The sequence below is a fragment of the Gigantopelta aegis genome, chromosome 8 (genome assembly GCF_016097555.1).
Source record: "Gigantopelta aegis isolate Gae_Host chromosome 8, Gae_host_genome, whole genome shotgun sequence".
In the NCBI taxonomy this organism is placed as follows: domain Eukaryota; kingdom Metazoa; phylum Mollusca; class Gastropoda; order Neomphalida; family Peltospiridae; genus Gigantopelta; species Gigantopelta aegis.
In genome coordinates this window covers 54,640,676-54,665,859 of record NC_054706.1, presented here as the reverse complement: position 1 = coordinate 54,665,859, position 25,184 = coordinate 54,640,676, and the positions used below count along the sequence as shown (strand labels likewise).

General features: G+C 35.6%; 1 protein-coding gene across 8 annotated transcripts in view; it reads left to right on the top strand.

The window, feature by feature from the left end:
* Positions 1–25,184, top strand: part of LOC121380107 — a 76,457-nt gene that overhangs the window by 34,430 nt on the left and 16,843 nt on the right. For 4 of the 8 annotated variants that reach the window (XM_041508877.1, XM_041508875.1, XM_041508871.1 and 1 more), the window contains 10 exons: positions 1,476–1,575; positions 5,345–5,395; positions 8,485–8,538; positions 11,092–11,169; positions 13,338–13,400; positions 15,613–15,693; positions 17,211–17,270; positions 20,116–20,196; positions 21,447–21,515; positions 22,681–22,770. In XM_041508877.1, coding sequence (XP_041364811.1) covers positions 5,383–5,395; positions 8,485–8,538; positions 11,092–11,169; positions 13,338–13,400; positions 15,613–15,693; positions 17,211–17,270; positions 20,116–20,196; positions 21,447–21,515; positions 22,681–22,770 — 589 coding nt within the window. In that variant the 5' untranslated portion in view covers positions 1,476–1,575; positions 5,345–5,382. Of the gene's footprint in view, positions 1–1,196; positions 1,208–1,475; positions 1,576–5,344; positions 5,396–8,484; positions 8,539–11,091; positions 11,170–13,337; positions 13,401–15,612; positions 15,694–17,210; positions 17,271–20,115; positions 20,197–21,446; positions 21,516–22,680; positions 22,771–25,184 lie in introns of those variants that run through there. The other 4 variants (XM_041508872.1, XM_041508878.1, XM_041508879.1 and 1 more) reach the window with 4 other exon arrangements.

Below are 25,184 nucleotides of genomic sequence, written 5' to 3'. Positions count from 1 at the left end.
GCATTCATTATTGTTGATGCAACTAATTTAGGCTCAACACCTTTAAAGTGTACCCCCAGCCCACCCTGATTTATAAGGTCAGGTCAGGTCATAGGGTTTTACGTGCACATTCAGAACAAGCTGTTGTAGCGCACTAAGATTTATAAGCATCCGGGCTCCAATTTTGTATGGGGGCAGGCTGATTTTTGCCCGAATTAAACGAAAAAAAGTGCCGATTCTGGACAACAAGGTTATTCATATTAGCATTACTGCCAAACAACTATAAGGTAGCAAACGAATCACTACGCTTTTTTCTTTTACGTGGATTACTAATAATACTGTGGGCGGGACGTAGCCCAGTGGTAAACCGCTCGCTCGACCGGTGTGGGATTGATCCCTGTCGGTTGGCCCATTGGGCTATTACTCGTTTCAGCCAGTGCACCACGACTGGTATATCAAAGGCCGTGGTGTTTACTACCATGTCTGTGGGATGGTGCAAAAGATCCCTTGCTGCTAATCGAAAAGAGTAGCCCGTGAAGTGGTGACAACGGGTTTCCTTTCTCAATATCTGTGTGGTCCATAACCATATGTCTGACGCCATATAACCGTAAAATAAAATGTGTTGAGTGCTTCGTTAAATAAAACATTTCTTTCTTTAATAATACTACGGATATAATGATGGAAATATATGGTGAAAAGGTAATTTTGCCCGAATCATCTTTTTCGTTTTTACTCGAATTTGAAGATTTGCTCCAGCACTGGGGAGGGGAGGGTCAGTTGTCCCCCACCCGCCCCCTACCTCGTACACTAATGCCCCGATTTGACAATAGTTTTTTTCTGTGTTTACTACAAACGATACTCTGAAAACTAGCTCATTTAGCACACCAAGAATCGATCGTCTGGTGGTTGTGATTAAAGTCTCGTGCGCAGACTGTCTGGCAAATATTTAAATGAGTTGGAAAGTCCACGCGAGCAGACTATAGTCTTGTTGACAATATGAACACAGTTGAGGTTAACCGCGGTTAATCTTCTCCTACAGCCTACTGTTTACTAAATGTAAGTACTATATATCTGGAAAGCCCACACGCCCATTTGCAGCTCTATTTTGAAAGACAGGTAATGTGTTTTTTCCCATACTCTATTTATATTATTGCCAGTGATTGGCTATTTGGTGTTACGTGTATACTCTTTGTCATAATACAGCACAGATTAATGGTTTCCAACTCAGGTAGGTGGACGTTTTTAATGAGCGACTAAATGTATAAATTTACAGGTGAAAGCGCAAACGGATATTAGGCCTATTGGTATTACATAATAGGTGTTGACTTTGCATATTGTTTGTTTTTCTTTTAAAAGAAAACATTGATGTTTATTTAGGCTAACTCCTGTTTCAACAGTTTTTTTAAAACACTGAAACAGGCCTACGGCTACAGTGGAGGAGAAAGGAAGGCTGAGCGCGCAGCTTCGTGTTTAAAAAATATATTTTAATGTTTCAGGTTTTTAAAAACTAGTAGAAACCTTTCATCTGCATACATTGAGTTCGGAGTGCGATTTGTTTCTGAACAAACTTTGGAGGAAATCTAACGGCAATTAAAGGTAGGAGAGTAATTTTTTGTAGTTGTTAACAATTTGGTTCGGACAATAGTACTAATAGTAGATGTTGTGTAAAACTACAAAACTATGTCTTAAACGTGCATTGTCTGGAATATTTTTATTATTTAAGCATTTTGAACAGAAAATCCCATTACGTTTTGTGCATATAAGACGCCGCACTCCGAACTGGTTTCACTACACTGGCTTTTCTAAGTTAAAAATAAACCCAGTATTTTGAAAGTGGGACACTTTTGCCGGGCTCCCTCTGGGCTAAAAACAGTACGGTTTGGCTATTGTTGCATTAAAAAAACCGAGCGGATTCTAGCATCCAATTATGCTAGCAGCCAATTTCAGCAGACACTCATGGCGACGTTCTAAACACCGGACTCATACGCCTTTCGATTGTTACCTGTATTTCACACACTTTTAAACACACTGTTATGCTAATTTTTATTATTCACTACAACTTAAGAATTTTAGAGTTTTAAAGAGTATCTTTATATAATAACAACACAAAACCAAAATAACAACCCAGACTCATTTTCACAGTCTTATTGTTACTAATATCAGTATAAATACAACTTAGGTCTCACTACACAGATGACTTCCGGGTGAGAGTTCATTCATCACTGTGGCACATGTTATGGTTCACATATTCACTTCTAGGAAATGGTGAAGAATTAAAACAATATGTATGTTTAATGGTAAGCCTTCTGGCTGTATTTTGCCCATATTATTTTGTAATATTGTGCATCGACCTTTTGGGACATGGGTATATAGTGCAAGTGACAGCCGGAGTGAATCGGTTAATGAACCACCTGTTCGGACCGGTACTACAGCCAGATGCGGTCATATAGCAAAAAACTGAGACGGAAATGTTCACAATTTTGGAATGAATATAAATGCTTATATAATGTATGTTCGCAATGGTGTATGTTGTTAGTGCCAACGAGAACCCGTGCTATGGGCAATCTTCGCTTGAAGTTGGGTAGTTTAACATGGGTTTCAATGGCAGATGACATCTGTGTAGTGAGACCTTAACCGTTTTATTAAGCACTTTTATAATATCTGAAGTATCACTTTAAAAATCCGTCTGTACTACTGTCCAACTAGTTTCGTATAGCCCACACCACAACACACATTATAAAAGGTGTATGAGTCCGGTGTTTAGAACGTCGCTATGCGTGTCTGCTGAAATTGGCTGCTAGCCTAATTGGCTGCTAGGAAGTGGCTGCTAGAATCCGCTCGGTATTACAAAATGGCGAGAAACTGATTTCCGCCAAAACAAATAAATCACTACTTTTAGTATGGCGTTTTAATGCCGTAATAGGGCATTATAACGCCCTCTTACGGCGTTATATCGCACTATTACTGCATTATAACACCCTATTTTACGGCATATTAACGCCATAATTTACGGCGTTAATTCGCTATAATGTGGTTAATTTGACCAAATATGATATAAGATCTGGTAGTTATATTTCACACCCACCCCCCTTTAATAAAACAAATATTTACTGATGTTTTAATGTAGTTTACATGGTTTCCTTTTTTCAAATTTCTATATCCGCCCCTAACAACAATAAAACAAATATTTACTGATGTTTTAATGTAGTTTTACATGGTTTCCTTTCTTTTTAACATACTACATGCCAGTATTTTAAAGACAGTATACGGTGACACATTATTTCAATTAGCGCCTTGAACAGATTTTAGTGATGTCCTTTAGTGACCTCAGAATGACCTTGATATTCGTTAGAAAAAATGGCACCATATTTTTTTCTGAATCTGTATACAATAATGATTATTAATATCATTGGTTCTAAAAATTAACATGAATTTCCCACGGTACCTATTTTAACTACATATGCCCCTACACTATTATAGCGAATTCACGCCGTAAATTATGGCGTTAATATGCCGTAAAATAAGGCGTTGTAATGCAGTAATAGTGCATTATAACGCCGTAAGAGGGCATTATAACGCTGTAATAACGACGTTATAATGCCCTATTACGGCATTAAAACGCCGTACTAAAAGTATTTATTTGTGGTAGGAAGGTGTGGGTAAACATAATATAAGATTGCAACTTTTTAGTACGGCCTTATAACGCCATATACAGCATTATAATGCCCTATACAGCGTTATAACGCCTTATTTTACGGCATTACAAAGCCCTAAATTAGAGCGTTGTAATGCCGTAAAATAAGGCGTTATAACGCTGTATAGGGCATTATAATGCTGTATATGGCGTTATAACGCCGTACTAAAAAGTTGTAAGTTTGTTTGGCGGAAATCAGCCACCGTAGGCTAGTAAGCATTTGACGATATGCGTTAATGACAACAACTCGCGAGTGAATTAAAAGTGCAGCTATGCTTGTATTTGAACTTAGAACTTGATTGTATACGATTGAAACCAGACATTGCCGCTTTAACTGTTGTAGACAATGACACATTGTTGTATTAACCTTTCTGACAACCCTGTTCCCAAGTGAATTTGTTAATGACAAAACATAGAAAACCAAACCACACAAAGAAAGTGCATGTCTCTGTCTAGACCCGAAAGGTCAAGGTTTCCAAGATAATGTTTTGATATGTTGACTTTCATAATTTATTCAAGGGCCATAACTCATGAATTTATCCATGTTTTACAGAGTTATGGCCCTTGAACTATGATGACCGGTAAGTGTCTTGTATTGTTTTAGCAGTACTCTCAGAATGCTTGTTAGTCCCCTACCTGTCCAACATGAGGGGATTATAGGTTTTATCTCCGTCCTTCTCTCTGTCTGTCTCAAATATATTTTTCTGGATGTGTTTTTTTTTATAATGCCGTGAGATATTGAACTGAAATGTGTATAGCTTTTTCATGTATCTGTACAGATGGTTTGACTTCAGTGGCAATTTACACATTTTTCACTGAGTTATGGCCCTTAAATTTAGGAGATACAAAAATATATTTTCCAGACTTCTCTTTTGCAGTGCCTGAAAATATTGAGATGAAATTTTGTATAAAGCTTTATCAACTTCTGTTACTGATCAAGTTCACCTTTCCCAACAACTTACCCATTTTTCACAGAATTATGGCCCCCGTTTATTTTTAGTTTGCAAACACTCGATCTGCCAGCTGCCAATATAAGATTAATGTTCGGGATTACCTCATACACCAGCTCAAATGTTCACTCTGCATGTTGCTTACACAGTGTCAAATCAAGCAGGTATCACGAGGTTGTGAAGCTGGCGGATGGGGAAGGGTGGGTGTTAGTATGGCAATCAAATAGTTCCTGAACGTTAGCAAAACATGTGCCAGCTGAACTTGAGGCTGGTATCTGTTCCATAGTCTGCAGATCACATACGGCAAAACATTGAACATTTTGGCTACATCACGCTGAATTCTACCAGTTTGAAGCATGCCAGTAGCCATAAGGAGTTCCTCATGTTGTAGACGCTGCATCACAAATTCAAAGACTAACAATGCATAATCCAAAGAATAAAGGTTAATTGATAATGAAAGTAGTAATCACTCAAACAGATTTATTGACCGCTCTGTGAAGTGTCAAAATCGCGGATGCCTCCCTCCCACGTGTGTGGGGCTACTGCTTGTTACACCTGCACATTTTCGGCTGTATGTCTTTGAGTGTCAGGTTGTGCAGCCATGGACGTTCTTTCCTAGGCACTAATTTTTAAAAGCTGATCTTTGTTCCAATCATTGGTAATGACATTTGCATTTTAAATTTCCCTACTTTTTTTAAGACTATATCTTATTTATTTCCAGATATAACCTTGCTGTCCAACATAAAATATAGCAAGATTATGTCTCAGGCAGGTAAGTAAAAAAAAAACCACATGGGTTTTAAAAGTTTGTTTTGTTTAACGACACCACTAGAGCACATTGATTTATTAAACATCAGCTATTGGATATCAAACATGACCATTTTGACACCCGCTACATTTTTCCATTAGTAGCAAGGGATCTATTATATGCACCATCCCACACAGGATAGCACATACCACGGTCTTTGATATACCAGTCGTGGTGCACTGGCTAAAGCAAGAAATGAATTTTAAAAGATTCTTCTGTGTTTGCTGCCATGGTAACATGCTTTTAACTAACAGCTGTTTCATCTGCTAAAATACATATTAAATACATTTAATCGGAATATAAAAAAAAGAAGCAAAAACCCACGTCCCACAGAAAATAGGTATGCAATGCCAGACCAGTAGGAATTCTCTCTCTCTCTCTCTCTCTCTCTCTCTCTCTCTCTCTCTCTCTCTCTCCCCCCTGTGCAGTGCAGTGCGCACATAAGTCAATACTTTGCTTGCTTCCCACTATTTAGCAAATTTAAAATGGCGAGGAAAGTTTTGAAGGTTGTCATTGGCATGTTATCGGACGTACAATTGTATGTGTGTTAACACCATACGTATTGTCAAAAATAACGAAGGATGTTCTTACCAACGGGTGTGTTAGAAATCAAATTAATTGATGCCTATAATTCCAAGCACCTTGGAAAAATTTAAATAAGTTAAATTTTGTTTTGTTTAACAACACCACTAGAGTTCATTGATTTATTAATAATTGGCTATTGAATGTCAAATGTTTGGTAATTCTGACATATAGTCTCAGAGAATAAAGCCACTACATTTTTCCATTAGTAGCAAGGGATCTTTTATATGCACTTTCCAACAGATAGGACAGCACATACCACAACCTTTGACATACTAGACAAGTGTTCTACCGACTGAGCTAGATCCCCTGCCCCTTGGATCAATAAAGTACTGGGTACTAGGGTTTAGGTCAGGTCAGGTCATAGGGTTTTACGTGCACATTCAGAACAAGCTGTTGTAGCGCACGCCTGTCATGGGCACAAGACAGGAAAGGTGGGGAGGGGTGAGAGGGACCAAGTCGGTAGCAGGTGGGGGTGGGGAACTAGGGTTTGACCTTTAATTCTTTAAATGACTCACTGTACGGGGGGGGGGGGGGGGGGAGGAGAGGTAAAATGTAGCCGATGATTAATTAATCAATGTGCTCCAGTGGTGTCGGTAAACAAACCAAACACTGTACTGGGGTTATCAACTTCCAACTGTTAACACAATGGTATTAGGTAGACTAAATTACAAAGTCCATTGTGAGATAATAATAGTAATGGTATGTATACAATTAACAATTTACTTTCTGTTTTGCTTTTGTCAGCCTTTAAAAGCATTATTTCAATATTAGAGATCAAAACTTTAAAAAGTCACACTATAACAGATGGCACATAGGCCTGCCTTTATTGTGATAACTTTATTTCAACATAAAATAGGATGAACATGCAACGGGTAAAAAAACCAGCTGAACAAATTCACATAAAGTATAAAGGTGGGTTAGTAGTAAATAAATCTGTTGTGCGGCATATTTATTTTTACTGCCGGTTATGATATATTAGGACAGGATTATGTTATGTTATATGATTTGAATAACAATAAAATAGTTTTTCAGAAAATCTATATTTTGGCATAATCTTTTAGCATAAATTAAAATGCTCAAAGTTGACATTAAGATGTAAACAAATTTGTTCTTCATGAATTAAATGTAAATAAATAAATGCATATATTCTGGATTAATTCTTGAGAAAAATGTGATGGGTTGTATACAGTAAAGTTCATATTATAGATATAATTATATGAGTTGGGTTAAAACGTTTGTCCAACCAATGCACCACAACTGGTCAAAGGCTGTGGTATGTGCTTTCCTGTCTGTGGGAAAATGCATGTAAAAGATCCCTTTCTGCATTAGGAAAAATGTAGCGGGTTTCATTTGATGACTACATGTCAGAATTACCAATTGTTTCACATCCAATAGCCGATGATTAATTAATCAGTGTGCTCTAGTGGTGGTGTTAAACAAGACCCAAGTTTTAAAACATATATTTTGTTTAAACGACACCACTTGAGCAGAATGATTTATTAATCGTCGGCTATTGGATATTAAACATTTGATAATTTTGATAATTTTTAACTTGTAGTCTTAGAGGAAAAGCACTATTTTTCAATTAGCAGCAATGGATATTATATAGACACTTTTCCACAGACAGGACAGCACATACCATGTACTTTGATATACATGTACAAGTCAGATGTTTGGTAATTCTGACACAGGCCTCTGAGGAAACTTCTACATTTTTCCATTAGTAGCACGGGATATTTTATATTCACTTTCTCACAGACAGGAAAGCACAGTTGTGGTTCGTACACTGGTTGGAATGATAAAAAACCCAATCAGTTGAATTGATTCACTGAGGTGGTTCGATCCTGTGATGCAAGCACCTCAGGCGAGCACTCAACCGAATGAGCTAAATCCCGCCCCACTAGTTGTTTATCGTGCAAGTTTTTTGCCAGAAAATAATTTGAGGGTATGTTAAAAAAACAAAAAAAGTGCCCCTATTAGGTGGTTATGGGTTTGAACACACGATTTCATGTACTTTCACACATTTTAAACAGCAGTTCTCATACTTTAATCTTTCTAAAAATTATAAAAATTTATGTATTAATTTTCGAGATTTTAGTGTACGTAAGTTTACACTTCATACCCTCTGGAATCTCTGCTTTAGTCTTAATTCATTTCTTACAGCATGGTAAAAACTGTAGCGGGTTTCCTCTCTACAACTATTATGTCAAAATTACCAAATGTTTGACATCAAATAGCCAGTGATTAATACATCAAAACTAACTTTAACTCTTACAGCATGAACTATAAATGCTTTGTCTTATCGCTATTTTGATACACATGTATTTAACTTTAAACATCGTTTTAATTGTTTAATTAATAAATAAACTCTTTCATCACATTCCATGCTGACCATCTACATGTAGCTCTGTATATAAGAAATGAGTTTGATATGGTATTATAAACATGGATTTTATTTTATTTTTTAGGTAACTGCCTGGGACACAACAGTATTCTTGGAAGAGCATTTCCAAGTAAACATTGTAAGTTATTATTTTGTTAGTCTTACCGGTCCAACTGGAGGGGACTATAGGTTTCATCTCCGTCCTTAAGTCCGTCCATCTGTCCCACATATAGCTTTCCCAATGTTTTTTCCCACAATGCCTTGAGATATTGTGTATACTTTTATCATGTACTGTTAAGGTTTAGGGCCTCCAAAATATTGGACTCGAGCACTCTAGGGTCTAACTCAACCCGGACCCGAGTACCCGACACTTATAATGAGACTAAGGAATAAAGTAAAATAGCATTATGCATCTTAATTCCAGTGAAAAACATGGATGCCTAAATCATGACATATATTCAACTTTTGTTTCCCCTCCATTAGGGTCTCCAAGAGTCCAAAATATTGGACTTGAGTACGCGAGGGTCAAACTTGACCCGGACCCGAGTACCCGACACTAGATAATAATGAGACTAAGGAATAAAGTAGACTAGTATTATGGATCTTAATTCCAATGCTGAATATGGATGCCAAATCATGCCATTGATACACTGGCCCATCATATTGCATTCCACACTGTGACATTTGGCTTTTCTTTTCCCTCTATGTCTCATAGCCCTGTAATATAACCAGCGGCAAGCATATATGGCAAAATGATGAAAATAAATAAATGAGTACTCTTCCTTGCACGGGTACTCAAGTCCTGTGAATTGACTCTAGTCTAGCTAGACTGCCTGTGCTCGTGGAGACCCTATTACAAATCAAGTTTGACTTCCATGGCGATTTACCAATTTTTGACAGTTATGGCCCTTGAACTCAAGTGATAAGAAAATTAAACTTCTGGATGTTTTTGTTTTATAATGTCTTGAGATATTGACCTAAAAGTTTGGGTGTATCTTTATAAATTAATAATAATGTAATGTACTGTTACAGATTAAGTTTTACTTTCATGGCGATTTACCCATTTTGACAGTTATGTCCCTTTAACTTAGTACATAAGAAAATTTGTTGGGCCTGGTAGTAGACCTGTATTGCAGTACTCACAGAATAATTGTTTAACTGTTTAACTGCCATGTATATGTTTTGATTACTATGCTATTCAATGATTTATTTTTTTGTATTAATTAAAAAAAAATATTTTTTAAATTAATGTTCATCTTAACCTAATGTATATGTTTTAATCTTACTTGAATGTTTAACCGAATATTTCCGGATATAGGTTTCAACGTGGCTTTTTATAATATCTATTAACCATTACCAGGGCTTTCTCAGTAATTTTTGTTTTATTTAGCCAGTTTTCAGATATGTAGAGTTTTTCCTTGAAAATTATTAAAAATGTGGCTATTTTTAAAGAAAGGGTCGGGATGTAGCCCAGTGCTAAAGCACTTGCTTGATGGGCAGTCAATTTGCAGGGGTCAATTTCTGTCGGTGAGTCCATTGGGCTATTTCTCGTTCCAGCCAGTGCACCACGACTGGTACATCAAAGATTGTGGTATGTGCTATCATGTGTGGGATGGTGCATATAAAAGATCTCTTGCTACTAATGGGGAGCAAGGTAGTAGATATCCTCTCTAAGACTATGTCAAAATTACCAAATAATTGACATCCAATAGCTGATGATTAATAAATTAATGCGCTCTGGTGGTGATGTTTAAATTTAAAGAAAATTGTATTAGCCAAAGACTGAATGTTGTAGCCACTTTGCATAAACATTATCAATTGGCTGATTTGGCAATGAACAGGGTGAGCCCTGTCTTACTTTAACTGTGGCACTTACTGCTGCTGCGAGGCAGGCTGTAGCTCAGTGGTACAGCACTCGCCTGATGCACGATCGAGTGGGCGGGACATGGTCCAGTGGTACAGCGCTCGCCTCATGCGCTATCGAGTGGGCGGGACATAGTCCAGTGGTACAGCACTCGCCTCATGCGCGATTGAGTGGGCGGGACATGGTCCAGTGGTACAGCGCTCGCTTGATGTGCGATCGGTGTGGGATCAATCCCCATCAGTGGGCCCATTGGGCTATTTCTCGCTCCAGTTAGTGCACCACGACTGGTATATCAAAGGCTGTGGTATGTGTTATCCTGTCTTTGGGATGGTGCATATAAAAGATCCCTTGATAGAAAAATGTAGCCCATGAAGTGGCGACTGGGTTTCCTCTGTCCACATCTGTGTGGTCCTTAACCATATAACTGTAAATAAAATGTGTTGAGTGCATCGATAAATAAAATATTTCGTTTCCTTTCCTTACTGCTGCTGAGTACTAAAACTTTTGTTTTCATTTGTATTGGCTGCGCCCTCTCAATTTTCAAGTAATAATAATTTAAATTTGTTCCAAATTTAGGTCCGATACAAACAAATTTGATCCTTTTTAGGTCTTGAGTATTTTATTGAATTTTTTTCCCTCTAATATAGTAAATTGCAGTCTTATTAACCACACCAACAACCTTGTCTTTAACCATGTCTGATGCCATATAACCGTAAAAAAAATATGTTGAGTGCGTCGTTAAATAAAATATTTCCTTCCTTGATGTCCAGTAATGTGATATATATTATGCATAGAATATTGAAAACCTATTTTTATGGTTTGTTCTAGATTTACCTTCCGATAGTGAAGATGAAGGCTTTTACGAAGAAGCCGAACGCATTGTGGCGAAAGCTAAGATTGGAAAAGGTAGTCCGTTGTAACATTTTCTTGTATTATCCTGTTATATGTACCTCTATAATTAAAGCCATGTTTATTATTTTACCTTAGTTTAATATTTACAGTTACATTTACATTTATTCGTTATAAAGAGTGGGGCGAAATTACTCACATCTGCTTTGAGCTTTGTATTTTATATGTTTTTCTCAACTTTGTAGTACATCTATTCTTTTCCATTTATGAGATGGGATTGGGGGAGGGCAACTGACCCCCTAGTGCTGGAGCGAAACCTCAAATTCAAGCAAAGAAGATAGGGAATATTTGGCCAAAATATGCTAACCTGAGACCTTTTTACCATGTATTTCCATCATTCTACCATCAAAATTAGTTGTAATCCATGTAAAACTGTGTAGTGATTCGTTTGCAGCCATGTATATAGCTGTTTAGTAGAAATGCTAATATGAATAAATGTTGTTATCCAGATTTGGGCATTTTCGTTTAATTTGGGCAAAAACTGACCTGCCCCGCTACAAAAATGGGAGGCCCATATGCCTATGCTCCCATTTATGAACTTTGTGTATGCTGTCATAATATACAGGCTTTTAGTCCCCTGCTTGGTCCATTCGGAGGGAAATATTATAGGTTCTGTCTGTCCTTCTGTCTGTCTGTCTGTCTGTCTGTCTGTCTATCTGTCCCACATCTAGTTTTGTAGACCTTTTTTCACAATACCTTAAGCTACCAAGCTGAAATATTTTGTATAGTTTTATCATATACTGTTACAGATCATGTTTGGTTTTCATGTCAAATTTACACATTTTTCACATACTTATGACCCATGAATTTAGGAGATAAGAAATGTTGTTTTCCATATACTTTTATTTCACAATACCTCAATATATTGAGCTGACATTTTATATATAGCTTTATTATTTACTGTTACAGATCAAGTTTCACTGTAATTTACCCATTTTTCACAGATTTATGGCTCTTGAAATTAGGCGATACAAAATTTTGTTTGGGCCCGGTAGGGGACATGTATATATTGTTTTTAGCAGTACTCTCAGAATGCTTCTTACAACTTAAATGTATTAAACTATGGTTCAAGTAACAATTAAAACGTTTCTTCAACTAATATAATAAAATTGCAAAGCAGTTTTAAAATATACTAATATACTTAATTATTAGGTACCTCGAATCACCAGGAACCCATGCTACCATCGACGTCCCAAACTGCGTTCATCTTAGTCCGGAGGGACGTAAAAAGTTAAGAAAAGTATTGACTTAAAGGCCCTGTGCATTACCTAAGAAAAAAGATATGAATATGACTTTTACGGAAATAATATTCTACATGTTTCAGCTACGATACGTGCAACAAAATATATTGCAATCAGTTAATGTAAACAATCAACAGTGTGGACATAAAACCAATCCATTCTAAGGTCGATGACAGTCACTTTTCGCAGCCTTGTTTTGGCTTCATACACAATAAATATAGCATATCTTACCGTAATTTCATATGAAATCCATATTGCGTAAAAGGTACAATTTTTTAATCATAAGATTTTCTTCAAACACATCCAGGTGCATTAACAATGTTAAAAAAAAAAAAATTCAATAGCAATTTTGCATTGGAATTTTTCCAGCATTCTGTACCCAGTTTAGTGTTATTGTAAGGAGATGTAAAGTGACATCATTGGAATACTGATTTCATTCAAATTCAGAATTAGCTATATTATTACCATGCTTTGTCACATTAAAATAAAAACTGGTCGACTAACCTAGACCCCTTTCAGAATTCTATAACCAGCAAACGATGCTGTTTACAGGTCGGTATGTTTTTATTTAATTGTGGACAACATATTAAGTTTAAATTTTAAAAGATGAAAGAAATAAAAACTACCTTTTATTAAATATATCACATCAAAAAATTACCGTTGGATATGTTTTATTTATTGTGTACGAAGCCAAAACAAGGGTGTGAAAAGTGATTGTTGTCGACTATACAGTAGCTTGTGCCAGCGATTTACACATACAGATTTGACGTACACATTTGTACACAGCAGGTGGGCAAGTAGGTCGTTTGAGGTTGTTTCGATTCTGCTATTCAGCGAATATGCTATTGAGCAAAGTAAAGTGCCAAAGCTTTTTACTTGATGACCAACAAACATCTATAACAGTTATATTCTGTTTTATTTTAGATTGTAATGAGCATTTCCAAGATCGTCCACGACATGATGTTCTGAAGTCGGATGATGAAGCGGGTAAACGGTTTTATAACAGGAGGGCTTCCACTTCTTCTGTAGTTTACTTTTGTTTTATTTCAAATATCTTGTGCATTCAAATTAATTTCCATTTTTACCTTCATTTATTGTATTGAAAAGTTTGGCTTTTTTAACAACACTTCTAGCCCATTGGACTATTTCTCGTTCCAGCCATTGCACCACAACTGGTATATCAAAGGCTGTGGTATGTGTTATCCTGTCTGTGGGATGGTGCATATAAAAAATCCCTTGCTACTAATGAAAAAATATAGCGGGTTTCCTCTCTATGACTGTGTCATAAATGACCATATGTTTGACGTCCAGTAGCCGATGATTAATAAATCAATGTGCTCTAGTGGTGTCGTTAGACAAAACAAACTTTAACTTAACAACTCTTCTAGAGCACATTGAATTCCAGTTTACCCAACCCCTGCAATTAAGAAAACATCCAAGGCAAAAAAACAAACAGTGGGAAAAACAATTTCTCATATAGTCCACAGCAAAAAAAGTGCCGTGGAGAATGAAAAACTCCATGGCATTGCCGATTGCCGTAGGCATTTGCAGGGGTTGTTTACAGAAGATCCAGTTTTGAGATGTTACACTGTACACACACAAATTTAATACTCTGTTAAAATTTAATAGATTACTTATTCAACCAAAATATTATTATTACACTGATCTTTTTCTGATGGGACTAGCATAGTTTTTTGTTTTGCAAAAGAAAGCTAATATTCTACCCAAGTGTTATTCTACCCTTTAATGCAGAATTAAAGGGTTTACTTAAACAATAGTTCAAGACTTTGTGCTTGGTTCAGGTGTAGCAGAATGTTCAACCATTCAGCATTCTACTAGAATTTCTAGCCAATGATATTCTACTCTTTGTGTGTGTGTATCATTGTATATATATTTATTTATTTATTTATTGCCCAAACGGTCTACAATAAACAGTTACATAAATGTCATATTTTCCCCACGCTATCTTTATTTCCTGGGTTATAATAATTTAATACCTTGAAAACTGTTATGGCACACTTCTGACGTCACAAGTCGTTATAGCAGCTGCAAGCTTGCGACAGTCGCAGTTTCTGAAATTGACATCATTCCACGTCACTATAATTGACATCACTAAATGTTAATGACGATTATGAAGCAATTACAATCATATTTAACATTTGCTCGAAATCATAGTTTGTGAATAATAAATAAATTAACATAACATTCGCAGGAGTGCCATATGAAATTTATGAAACACATTTGGGAATTGTTTCTACTCCCTAACTCGCTCGGGGAATGAAATAATTCCCAAACTCGTTTCATAAATTTAATATAGCATTCCCCCTCATGGAATAAGATATATATATATCTATAGTTGAATCCCGTTGGCTCGAACCCCATCGGTGCTTGAGAAAGTGTTTGTCCTATCAGGTAGTTTGACCGAACCATTCGATTAACATCGGATATTTTGGTAACATCAGTTAGAAAGTTGAATTAGATACATATTGTTTTGGTAATTGCAAACTTTAAAATTTCATCAGTGTGTTATATAGCAAATATCTGAGTGAAAGAATTTATTAGAAATTACGCCGATTGTGTGATGCAGAAGCCCTTGACGGTATTAATTAAATGTGTGGTTGCGGAAGTGATGACAGCTGATTAACTGGCCCATTGTTTCATTTAAAACTGGTCTTGCAGACGTGTTCAAAGTGACGCTTTATGCCGAGGCCCGTTTGTGCACTAATTGTTTGATTGGTATCACGGTTCATCTCACAGTTACCATAACATTAGCTGAAAGATCATTACTGATAGCCATCTAACAAACAACATAAAGAAAGAATTGCATGGCTATTGTTGTGATTCCCCGATTCATCGATAGTTCGTTCCGCCTAAATAATGAATCCGAAGGTTTTAATAACCAACTGCGCAAGCGTAGCAATAGTTTGTCCTTTTCGGTGGTTTCCCATTTAATATTTAACGGATCACCAGTTTGAGGGAAATATAGTTAATAACAGATGGGACTGATAATTTAGTTCGAGCAAAGGCTTATAATCGACCCTGGACGTGTTCGACCCATCAGCAGTTAATATAAGGGTTTACTGAACAAAAAACTTGGGACTTCGTTTTTGGTTTGAGCGTTGCAGTGTGTTCCACCCTTCTGAGGTCGAGCCAACAAGATTCTACTGTATATATTATTTGTGTGTGTTTTTCTTTGTAGATTCTATGTTTGATACTGAAGATGAAGACTATTCTGATGATGAACCATGGGCTGACTTTACTGATTGGAGTGATTCTGAAGGTAATGTATTAAATGTCAAGAAGAAAGACAGGCTATGCACACTTTCATTATAGGGCATTTTCTTATTATATTATTAACTTTAGCTATATTTAAATCACTTTTTATATCAAAGATGTTTTATTTAGCAATAATTACATTTCTGTTACATTCATCACAATTTAGCGTCATCCCATTGGTCCAGCCATTGCAATGTGAGTTTGTTCATTTCTTGATGAATGTAAAAGATAAAATTTTCAGGGAATGACATATCTAATGACATCACTTTTTATTGGTACCTTGTCATACTGAGCATTATTTAAAAAAAAAAAAGTAATTCCAAATCAAATATGAATTTTTAGTGTTATTATTAGCAAGTACACTGTATCTTTTAAATTTAATTCTAAGTATTGTCTGTTATTTCTTTTATATTCATCTGGGTATGAAGAAAAAATCATCTGCAATCTTATGTGAGAATGCCTTCACCGATTCATACATTTTACAGATATTTACTTTTGCTCATTCCCACAATGAACTTAAAAGAAATAACGGGCAATTCTTAAGAATAGTCAACTACCAGTAGATCTTTTACATCCAGTGCATCGTGTGTAAACTAGGAATAATTACAATGAACATATTCCGTGGCAGTGAATTGTGAATTTCATAATTTATCATCATATTGATAGAGTTTAACCCATCACTTTTTTATTATAATGGATCATTAGGACACCATTGGGGAGCGGGACATAGCCCAGTGGTAAAACACTCGCTTGATGCACAGTCAGTTTGGGATCGATCCCCATCGTTGGGCCCATTGTGCTATTTCTCATTCCAGCCAGTGCACCATGCATGTCTGGTATACCAAAGGCCATGGTATGTGCTATCCTGTCTGTGGGATGGTGCATATAAAAGATCCCTTGCTGCATTAGGAAAAATGTAGCGGGTTTCCTCGGATGACTACGAGTCCGTATTACCAAATGTTTGACATCCAATAGCCGATGATTAATTAATTAATGTGCTTTAGTGGTGTCGTTAAACAAAACTTCTTAGAACACCATTGGTGTCAATATTATGCTTATAGAGGCAAGTTTAGTTACAGAATATTTATGTTGAAATTGCAAAATCATTACATAATGTTTCATCTGTCTACATTCAGGTTATATCTCGGTTATGCAAATGACCACTTCCTTTGAAACCATACTAAATTGCAACTGCAGAGAACCAGTGGTGGGCATGTATGTGTCACTGGATATGCATCTAGGGTGGACACCATGACACCTCAAATATGAAATACTAACTTATGAATTTCAATAGGATATCAGTTTTCTCAGTGCGATTGTTTATTTTGATAAATAAGACATGCTTATACTATAGTTTCTTTCTCATAATCTAAGGCATATTTCACATTTACCTACAGGTTCAAAACTAATAACCACAAAATTCTATGTTGATTTGTAACTTTAAGTATAACATTATTTTTCCTTTCACCACGGTTAAGTATATTACTTGTGAAACAAGGAAATTTGTTTTATTTATTTTAGGTTTGAAATGCAAGGAACATTTTAATGATCCACCAGGGAGTGTTGTTTGTTGCAAAGAAGGTAAACTGTTTTATAATAGAGAGGCTCTTCATGTGTGGTTTAATTAGCTGTAACTGTTAAACTCTAGTGCTGATAGGTGTTAAATATATAGTTCTTCAGATGTATTTTAATATTTCCCAGCCTGTTGGTGGACTATAGGTTTTGGGTCCATCCATCCATCTGTCTGTCTGTCCCAGATATATGTTTTTCACAATTAAGTTTGACTTTGATGGTGATTTACCAACATAGAGTTATGGCCCTTGATGCAAAAAACGTTTTTCAGGACTTTGTTTTCACAATGCCTCAAGATATTGAGCTGGAATGTTGTTACATAAATTATAGCTTTATCATGTACTGTTACAGATAAAGTTTGACTTTTAAGCGAATTACCAATTTTTTTCATAGAGTTACGGTACTTGAGCATAGGAGATAACAAAAATGCTTAGGTTCGGTAGGTGACATGTACCGGTAATGCTTTAGCAGTTTTTCAGAATGCTTGTTTTTATTAGGTGTGAAACTATATATGGGTAATACAGGGTTCCACCTAGCATCTGGAGAATGGGAATCATCATGGCTCACAGGGTTTTATTTTGGGAGTCATGCATTCAAAAATGGGAGTCATCTATGACATCCACACAATTAACTGAATAACTGTCTTGTTTTGAGTACAGGCATATATTATATCCACTATTCTATCTGTATGATATATACATGTATATCCATTGTTTTTCTTCTTTTAAATGTTTTGGTGTTTTTTTTCTCTCTCTCTCTTTTAACTTACCCTTTGGCTACATGCTAACCTGATTTGTAACATGGCTTCTTTTGCACTATAACAATGGCGAAGGATGGTGGCAAAAAGTGGGGGGGGGGGGGGGGGGGGCACGCACACACATCAACACACATACATACACATATATACATATATATATATATATACGTGTGTATATATATATATATACATATATATATATATATATATATGTAAACCATCGCTGCTGCTACTGGATCAAGAAAAGTGTGGGGAGGGGGGGGATGTCACCCTTGCCCCTCCCCCAACGAGATATGCTCAACCATCTTAATGTATTAAAAACTATAAAGAACAATAACAAAAATATATTAAATAAACCTGGATATATAGACCGAACTAAAAACTTGACAAAAACAGACCGTACATTTGACATTGTCGCGATGATCTAAATTGAGACTGGGACTGGTACACTACAACAGCTACACTGGTTTTTTTTTTACACTTATGTTATGTTAAACGTACTGTTATGATTGGGAACCAGTTAAGCTGCTCGGCTATATTTATTCTGAAACTTCGTAGTCGTTAGGTTTTTAAAAATGTATTTTTTTAATGCAAAAGCAGTTGATAGCAGGGAAAATACAACAACAAATAAAAAGCTATACATATAATTAACTAAAAATTTGCGGTTGATATTTCTATACAGACCGCGCATTCGACGTTACCACGATGATCTAAATTTAGACAAAGGGACTGGCACGCTACATCAGCCACACTGGTTTTTACACTTAGGTTACATTAAACGTATTGATGAGGTTGGGAACTAGTTAAACCGCTCGGCTATTTTCGTTTTGAACTTCATAGTCGTTGGGGTTTTATGTATAAAAAAATGTAAAAGTTTAATGTAAAATCGATTGACATCGGAAATATTTTGCGTCAACTATGACGCACACGGATTTTATTTTGGAGTATTTTAGGTAAATACAGAGTCAAATACACAGGATTCCTGCGTAATGTGAAACCCTGGGTAATATGAGCAATATTCCTTGTATGTTTACATTAGATTGCTGGATCAGATATATTAATTTTGGCAGGTATTTTGTTGTTGTATTTACTGTAAACCGCGAAAAAAATGCGTGCGTATAAATTTCGCGTTGTTCGCGTTCAACCTTATGTCGCGAAATTAATACGCATGCACTATTTTCCAGTTTGAAGTGTGCTTAAAGTGATGTCTCGATTTTCTAGTAAACCATAAAGGAAAAACACAAACAAAATACAGTCATAATTCAATTTATTATAAAAAGATTCACTCAACAGGCACAGCCTATACACGAGCTCTCCTTGATGGCGACTAATCGTTAATTGTTTTATATAACTTCAATCGATGGCGACTAATCGTTTATTGTTTTATCTACCAAAGGGTGTTAACAGTTAACAACTGAAGCTGTGAGTTGTGATTCTAATACAGGTGAGGTGGGTAGGACCTAGTCCCCTCTATAAACTCTGTACCATGCACAATTGCTTGATGTAGGATAACAGAATATTGATTTACAGACAGTAACTTTATAACAATTACAGTGAGCTGTCTTTATCCACTTTTTTTTTTTTGAACTGTTAACGGTCGTTCGCGAAATTTACACGTCGCGAACATGCGCTAAGGTATACATTCGCAAAAAAAACACGTCGCAATATTAATATGGTTTACAGTACTTTGAGATAACCTTTCCACAAGCATGCATTTTTGTTTGGGTATAGGGGTAATATTAGCAATTTTCCGTATATCTTTACATTATATTGCTGGATCTGATATATATTTTGTCAGTTTGTTTTAGATGTACATGTATTTATTAGTGTTCATGAATACGAAAATCTGTAAAGCTTTATTGGGAATGCAGGGCCATGCATAGCAGGTTGGGTGTGGTAGACCTTGGGAACATTTGCTTGGGGAAAAAAATATAAAAAAAGTGTCCTTTCTGCATGGTGGAAAGTTGCCATTTTTGTCAAGCTTCAAAAGGTCTTATATTAACTGCCCTGAATTGTGGCCCCTATTTATTTTAGGCTGTTTATGAGCCATGGGGTGCCATATTGTTAGAATATATTAATTGTGTGTTCTGATTTCAGAAAACTCTGTGATGATTAAGTGTTCTTCAAGAAACTTGGTCGGACTTTATGCAGTTATTGCATTGAAGTATATTTTGAAATGTAAGTATTTCGTGGGATTTTTTTGAAAAAATTTAATTCTTTTTGCATATGAGTCTTCAACAGTAGGATTACAGAAAACATTGATTAATTTGGACATTGTACATTACTTCAGACGAACACAAATTTTTGTCCCCTGAAAGAAGGCAAATGGTTTTGTTATAATTGCTGCAGTGCACTCTGCTATATTCAGTAATGTTGTTTGCAAACAAACTTTCTAAACTGGGTGTTTGCAGTGCAGATCAAAAGTGGAGAAATGATGTTAAAAAGGACTTACATATTATAGTATTTAGATATAATTTTAGTAAAGAATATAATTATTATATATTACGTGATGCAGAGTTTGCCAAATTAAATCCAGAAATGCAATAATTGTCCCCAAAACTAATTTGAAAATTGTGTATCATTTGTAGATCTACCACTGATTTGAACAGCTTGCTATTTATTTAATCCGTTCACCTGCTTGCACATATTTGTAATTCATACAGACCATCTCCTATTAGATTTCTTTTACAAATTTGGTTATATTTTATTTGGCCAACTGAAACTAGCATTTGACGAAAGATTTTTTTACAAAACTCGCAAAATAGCTCATTAGTTTTTTGTGGTTGGTGTTGGGTTTTTTTTTGGTTTTTTAATTATTTATTTAATGAATTGCCACATTTACAGATCACACTATATTTATCATCCATTAAAGGCTTTTATAGGAGATATCGCTGGCACTATAATTTGCGATATCTCCTGATTGGTCAAATTTTAATCACAAGACAAATGTTTTGTTACATCACTGTGTGTTTGTTTCAGCACTAAACCTACCATTAGTGACGTCACGCCACTGCTGTTCTGCTAGTTAACGAGTCTACCGCTGACATTCAACCCACATTACTGACGTTGTTTACAATTGTCGCAAATGAAAAGAATGATAATGGATGATAAAAAGAATACCCCCTTGTGTCTTGTGATATCATAATTTATCAGCACTAGTTGATAAAAGTATAAAATCCTCGGCAATGCTCAGATTTCATACTTTTATCAACTCGTGCTGATAAATTATGATATCACAAGACACTCGGGGAGTATCCTCTATATATCCATGTGGCATGGCTATACAGTAGATTAATTACATGGACTTACCGTAATTATAATAATTAGTTTTGTTGTCCAGCTTAAGCCCTAATACACATGCTATGCCTTTGGCTTTCAGTTCAAAATGTCAGTATGATTAGAATTTTAAAACATTTCATTTATTTTAGATGTTGAATACAAGAAACATTTTCATCACCCACCAGGGAGTGTTGTTCGTTGGAGAGATTATGACAGAGGTAAGCAGTCTGATAACAGAGAAGTTTCTTCGTTTGGTTATTTTGACCATTAGCTATTAAACCACTCTAGTACTGGCATTTATTTAATGTAATTCTTCAAACGACCAATGAGATGATTTTCAATTTCCAGTAGAATGTTCTGTATTGATGTTTCGTTTGTTAGTATGATGAAATATCTGTGTGGGGTTTTTTTTGGTAACAAAATGCATTTGAAAGACTGTTGCCCTTAAACACGACAAGCCCATTTGTGAGTAAAGCAATGTTTCTGTTTTATCAACACTACCATACATTTTGAACTAAGGAAGGAAAACTCTGTTAACGTGCCCATATGCACTGAAGGTTTAGGCACGTCCATCCTGGGCACGAGTTCAGATTTGTGCCAGATCTCCTGTCCAGGAAAGAATTTCAACTAACTTTTCACAACTTTAAACATTTATTTGTGACAATATCTGTGAATTTGAGGAATTATGTCAGATTATTTTTTGTGATTTTTTGATAACCAATGGTCGTAAGAGTACAATGTCATACATACTTCAGCTCAAAGAATGTCATTAATGTTAAATGTAATGATGACAAGGGTTGGAGTGTAATGAGGTTGGTGATCATAGTCTACCAGGCAAATAAAGTACAGTGAAACTATGATCAATTCATTATTAATATATAAGTAGATGCCAACCATCAAAAGCATGCTTCCTTTTTCCAACACAGTAACTCAAACATGTACAATATTGAAATTCTACATGATGTTACATCATTTCAAACAACTTTATAAGTTAATAATATTACAGATATGCCATATATATATATACATGTATATATATCAGGAATAAAATTTTAATATAAACCAACAGTAAAATATGATATTTGCTAAATATAGTGTATCATGGTGGTGGCATTTGAATACTTTTTATCTTGAGCCATGAACACTAAACTTCATAAACATGAGAGAAACAACTCATCACATGGGTGAAGAAAAACCTCTGTATGACATTTTTATAACAAGGAAAATAAAAGGAATAATAATTTTTAAAAATAGTCTCAATTTTTTTTAATAATAAATTGAATAAATTAAGTTCTTTTTTATTTTGTTAGTTGTGTACATTATTCTATAACTAACTTTCCTCAAATCACAACCCTAACTATTAATTATATGTTTCTATTTCAGAAAACTCCATTTTAATGTTGGTGAAAAACAATCTTTATTCTAATAAAAATGTTACAGTATACAGAGATATTTTCAAAAAAGTGCTTACACATGAGTGAATATTTTGCTTATTTTGTTAGTTAACAGAGCTGCAGAAAGTACTTTTTAATTTATTTATGTTTTTAATTTAACAACGCACTCAACACATGTTATTTACGGTTATATAGCGTCGGACATATGGTTAAGGACCATGCAGATACTGAGAGAGGAAATACACCGCTGCCACTTCATGGGCTACTCTTTTTGATTAGCAGTAAGGGATCTTTTATATGCACCATCCCACAGACAGGATAGTACATACCACAGCCTTTGTTACACCAGTTGTGGAGCACTGGCTGGAACGAGAAATAACCCAATGGGTCCACCGATGGGGATTGATCCTAGACCGACCGCAAATTAAGTGAACGCTTTACCATTGGGCAACGTCCTGCCACCAGAAAGTACTCGCCTGATTGCCAAATGCTAGTAAAAATTCTGACCAGTCCAACGGGTGATCTGTCTTTTTCTGACTGACTGTAATTTAATTTTTTAGATATATATTTAGTTTTTTGCATTGAATCTGTGGTGTGTTCTGAATAGATTGTTTTGTTAAACACTTTTGGGATGTCTGTTGAATTTTGTAAATCTGTATAAAAGAAAATTGAAAAACTTAATATTTGCCAGAGTATTTCAAAATGTATTGATTTGTCAGTCAAGGTTTGGGTCTTGTTTTTGTTTACTACATGATGTTAATCACTTACCAAGTGTCCTTATTTTTGTGTCAAAAAATAAGAAAGAATATATATATATTATTTAAAGTGAAGACAGAGTATATTATAATATTGTTAAACAATAATATATTCTATTGGCTGATGGACTAGTAGAAAGTCTGGCTGGCTAGTAAATTTTGGTTGGTTCTAGTCCAGGGAGCTAGTGAAATATTTTTAATTTCTGCACCCCTGGTTAAGGTTATTTTTTTGGTTAAGTCTAATTACATGTAGGTTTGGCAAAACATTTTGCACATGCTCACAACAAAAAGATTAAAAAATAAATCTTGGTTTATTTTAGGTATTTTGAATATCAATATAATATAATGTATAACTTACAAATTATAACTTAAATTGTAGAAATTGGGCCCAAAACACACTGGAGATGTGTCTGGGTCTGGTGAATATATGGTACCATTTGAAAAGGAAACACCCTGAACTAAATGTGACAAAACACACCTCATCTTTGCTGGCACAAACTACATGTACATATCTGGCAGTAAATGATATAGATAGAGCATGATCTGTATTTTGACAGCATCAGACTCCCCAGACCCAGTTTCGGTGTGTTGTTTTGGCCTAAACTAAGTGAGACATTATGACGAGATAAATTTCTATATTTCGGTCACTGATCAAAATTATAGGTCGTGTGACATATAAGCCTGACTTGACTTGAGTATTTCAGACTAGATTTTCAATAAACATGCTCTTTGAATCAGACACTTCAGTACAGTGTATACAAATAAGGTTTTGTGTCACGATAACGATACAAAATGTGTATATTTAGGAATTATATAGTTTATAAACACCATTTTAATGTGACAAAATGTAGCTAGTGCTTAACAAAGAATGATGTCACATATCTTGTACAAATGTCATACTGCAAAAGCCTTCAGCGGTTGCAAAACGAAGTACTAGTAGGCGTTGGAACTGACAGAGTAGGATTTGGGGGTTTATCGAGAGCTACAGTCACTCAATAATTGGGGCACGCGGGGGATGGGGGGGGGGGGTGTCTCTCTGGGCCGGAGTCTGTTACCACAGAAGTGTGCAATGTAGTTCATTTGTAATGCATATAGTTGGTGAAATTGTTGGCCCATGAATAGAACAAGTATGACTCAGTGGTTTTCCATTAAAAAAGAGCTATTTTCCATTTCATGTTTTTGTAAATTCCATTTCATTTCCGTTTCAGACTACAATATGTAATTAACAGTTGAACTAACACAAGTTGTGACAAATTAAAGGGTCCGAAAATTGACTGGCGTCGACATGCGTCGCTATTTGTCATTAAATCAAAGTAAGCCTACATATTAGTAGCGAAAAATCACATCAGGAGCAAAGACTACAATTATAATAACTACATCAGGCATGATTGTCCAACAATTAAGTGCACTGCTGTATTCAACGGGGCTTAGGGTTCAAAAAAGGTAAACATTTATTTTATCATCTCTGACAGTTGAACGCCTGCAAATTGAAGTATGCGCATGACACAGCGGAAATAAAGTAACACTGCAACGTTCAGCCAGCCATTTTTTGCTAAACATTTACAAACATATTTTGACTGGTGGTTCCCGAAATGGTCATTCGGTTTAATGTGTAGCGTAAAAATCTGTCTTCCAAGACAAGAGTTAGCGACAAACCGCTGGCTAAACTTACTCCTGGAAAAAAACCTGTCCCATCTGCGCAGGCGCAACAGAATAAGCAGTAAACCAGCCCCAAGTT